Source organism: Palaemon carinicauda, chromosome 39 (assembly GCF_036898095.1).
Source record: "Palaemon carinicauda isolate YSFRI2023 chromosome 39, ASM3689809v2, whole genome shotgun sequence".
NCBI lineage: Eukaryota > Metazoa > Arthropoda > Malacostraca > Decapoda > Palaemonidae > Palaemon > Palaemon carinicauda.
Window position 1 is genome coordinate 53,902,650 of NC_090763.1, and position 1,945 is coordinate 53,904,594.

Here is a 1,945-nt window from a genome sequence, read left to right on the forward strand (position 1 = left end):
GGCGTGATGTAACGTTGGTTATAATTTTCAGGAAGGATCTGCCACCAAAGGGGAGCTTCTAATTGTGTATTTGCTCTGTATTTTAATAGTAATTGGAAGTATGTTACCAAAGGTATTTTAGGACAGCATCTCATGAGGCTGATCTTGATAGTACTTACACGATTTCAATTCCACCAACGTTATAAGAGTTATGACAGTTGGACATTATCTCTCTCTCTCTCTCTCTCTCTCTCTCTCTCTCTCTCATAGCAACGCAGAGGCCTATCAAGTTGCGTTGCAATGCACAGTGTATTGAATTATATGCAATGTATTTATCTCATAATAAGATCAATAAACAATGTATAATAATTGCAATAATATGATAATGATTATCCATGGGAAATTACTTGATCGATACTCGGTACAAAAATCAAACAGATAACATTAGGTAATAAGTAAATATAATGAAATCTTCAGGGCTCTTATTAAGAGAAACAGAAAAGAACATAGAATAGTGTTTATGAAAATAATTCCATAGTTATAAGAGATAACTGTTCGTCATAATAATATTATGTGAAAAATAATTTATTTCATGATCAGTGTCAAGATAAAAAAAAAAAAAATATATCTTGAGTAACTAAACTATAGTCCATTTGGACAAGATAATTCTAACCAATTAGCGACTAGGAAACTTTTCCGAGCTAAAAGGTCACCGTTGCGAATCGGTGCAAATATGACTCGCTAAAAGAAATGGACTATAGTGTATAATAGTAACATAATAAAAGTCAGACTTAAAGGTAGCTAATTCTGAATATGAGTCTAAAAACAAGCATCCAGTTTATTACTTTAACATTCCAGATTTAATGGGTAATTATACAAAATAAGTAGTTTTGTGACTATTTTTTTTGGTGGGTCTGGAAGAGAAAAGAATGGAATGCTTAAGTATTTTTATTATGTTTCAAGGTTTAGTCTTCTACAAACTCGTGTTGAACTTTGGAAAGTATTTGAGACCATAAAAGTTGCCTTATATGGTATGTGTGCACGTGGGAATGGTTAAATAGTAACGAGAAGGCGTAGGTCGGAGGTAAAATCCTGGATTACATATTGCGAGTTTCATAGCCTCAAATGTTATTTTGTACAAATCCTTTGAAATCCTTTTACAGTAACTGAAGCTAACTAGGATACTTGACATTTGAGGGGTCCGGGGAGATGGGTGTAGTGTAGGGACAGGGAAGACAAGGGAGGAAGGTAGAGGGTTTATATACTGTCTCTGGAAGAGTCCTGGAAAACCTTGAATGATACTTGAGGTTATTCCTGTTACTTGGCATTTGGAATGAGGGTAGACGTGGTTGAGGGGGAGAGGATGTATGTAAAGTAGACTTTGTCTTGTTTTTAAGTCACGTGGAACTTATGTTGTACCGGAAGAAACATTGAAAGTATCTGAGGAAACTTTGGCAGTACATGAAGAAACTTTGATAGTATCTGAAGAAACTTTGGCAGTACACGAAGAAACTTTGAAAGTATCTGAAGAAACTTTGATAGTATCTGAAGAAAATTTGAAAGTATCTGAAGAAACTTTGGCAGTACATGAAGAAACTTTGAAAGTATCTGTAGAAACTTTGGCAGCCCCTGAAGAAACTTTGATAATATCTGAAGAAACTTTGGCAGTACATGAAGAAACATTGATAGTATCTGAAGAAATTTTGACAGTACATGAAGAAACTTTGATAGTATCTGAAGAAATTTGCAGTACATGAAGAAACTTTGATAGTATCTGAAGAAACTTTGGCACTACATGATGAAACTTTGATAGTATCTGAAGAACTTTGGCAGTACATGAAGAAACTTTGATAGTATCTGAAGAAACTTTGGCAGTGCATGAGGAAACTTTGATATTATCTGAAAAACCTTGGCAGCACTTGAAGAAACTTTGATAGTATCTGAAGAAATTTTGACAGTATCTGAA

At 34.2% G+C, this 1,945-nt stretch overlaps 1 protein-coding gene across 1 annotated transcript in view; it reads left to right on the top strand.

Moving 5' to 3' along the window:
• Positions 1-1,736, top strand: part of LOC137631406 (golgin subfamily A member 6-like protein 22) — a 10,978-nt gene extending 9,242 nt beyond the window's left edge. The window contains exon 4 of the mRNA XM_068363173.1: positions 1,377-1,736. Within this exon, the coding sequence (XP_068219274.1) occupies positions 1,377-1,736 (360 nt within the window). The remainder of the gene's footprint in view (positions 1-1,376) is intronic.
• The last annotated feature ends 209 nt before the right edge of the window (positions 1,737-1,945 follow it).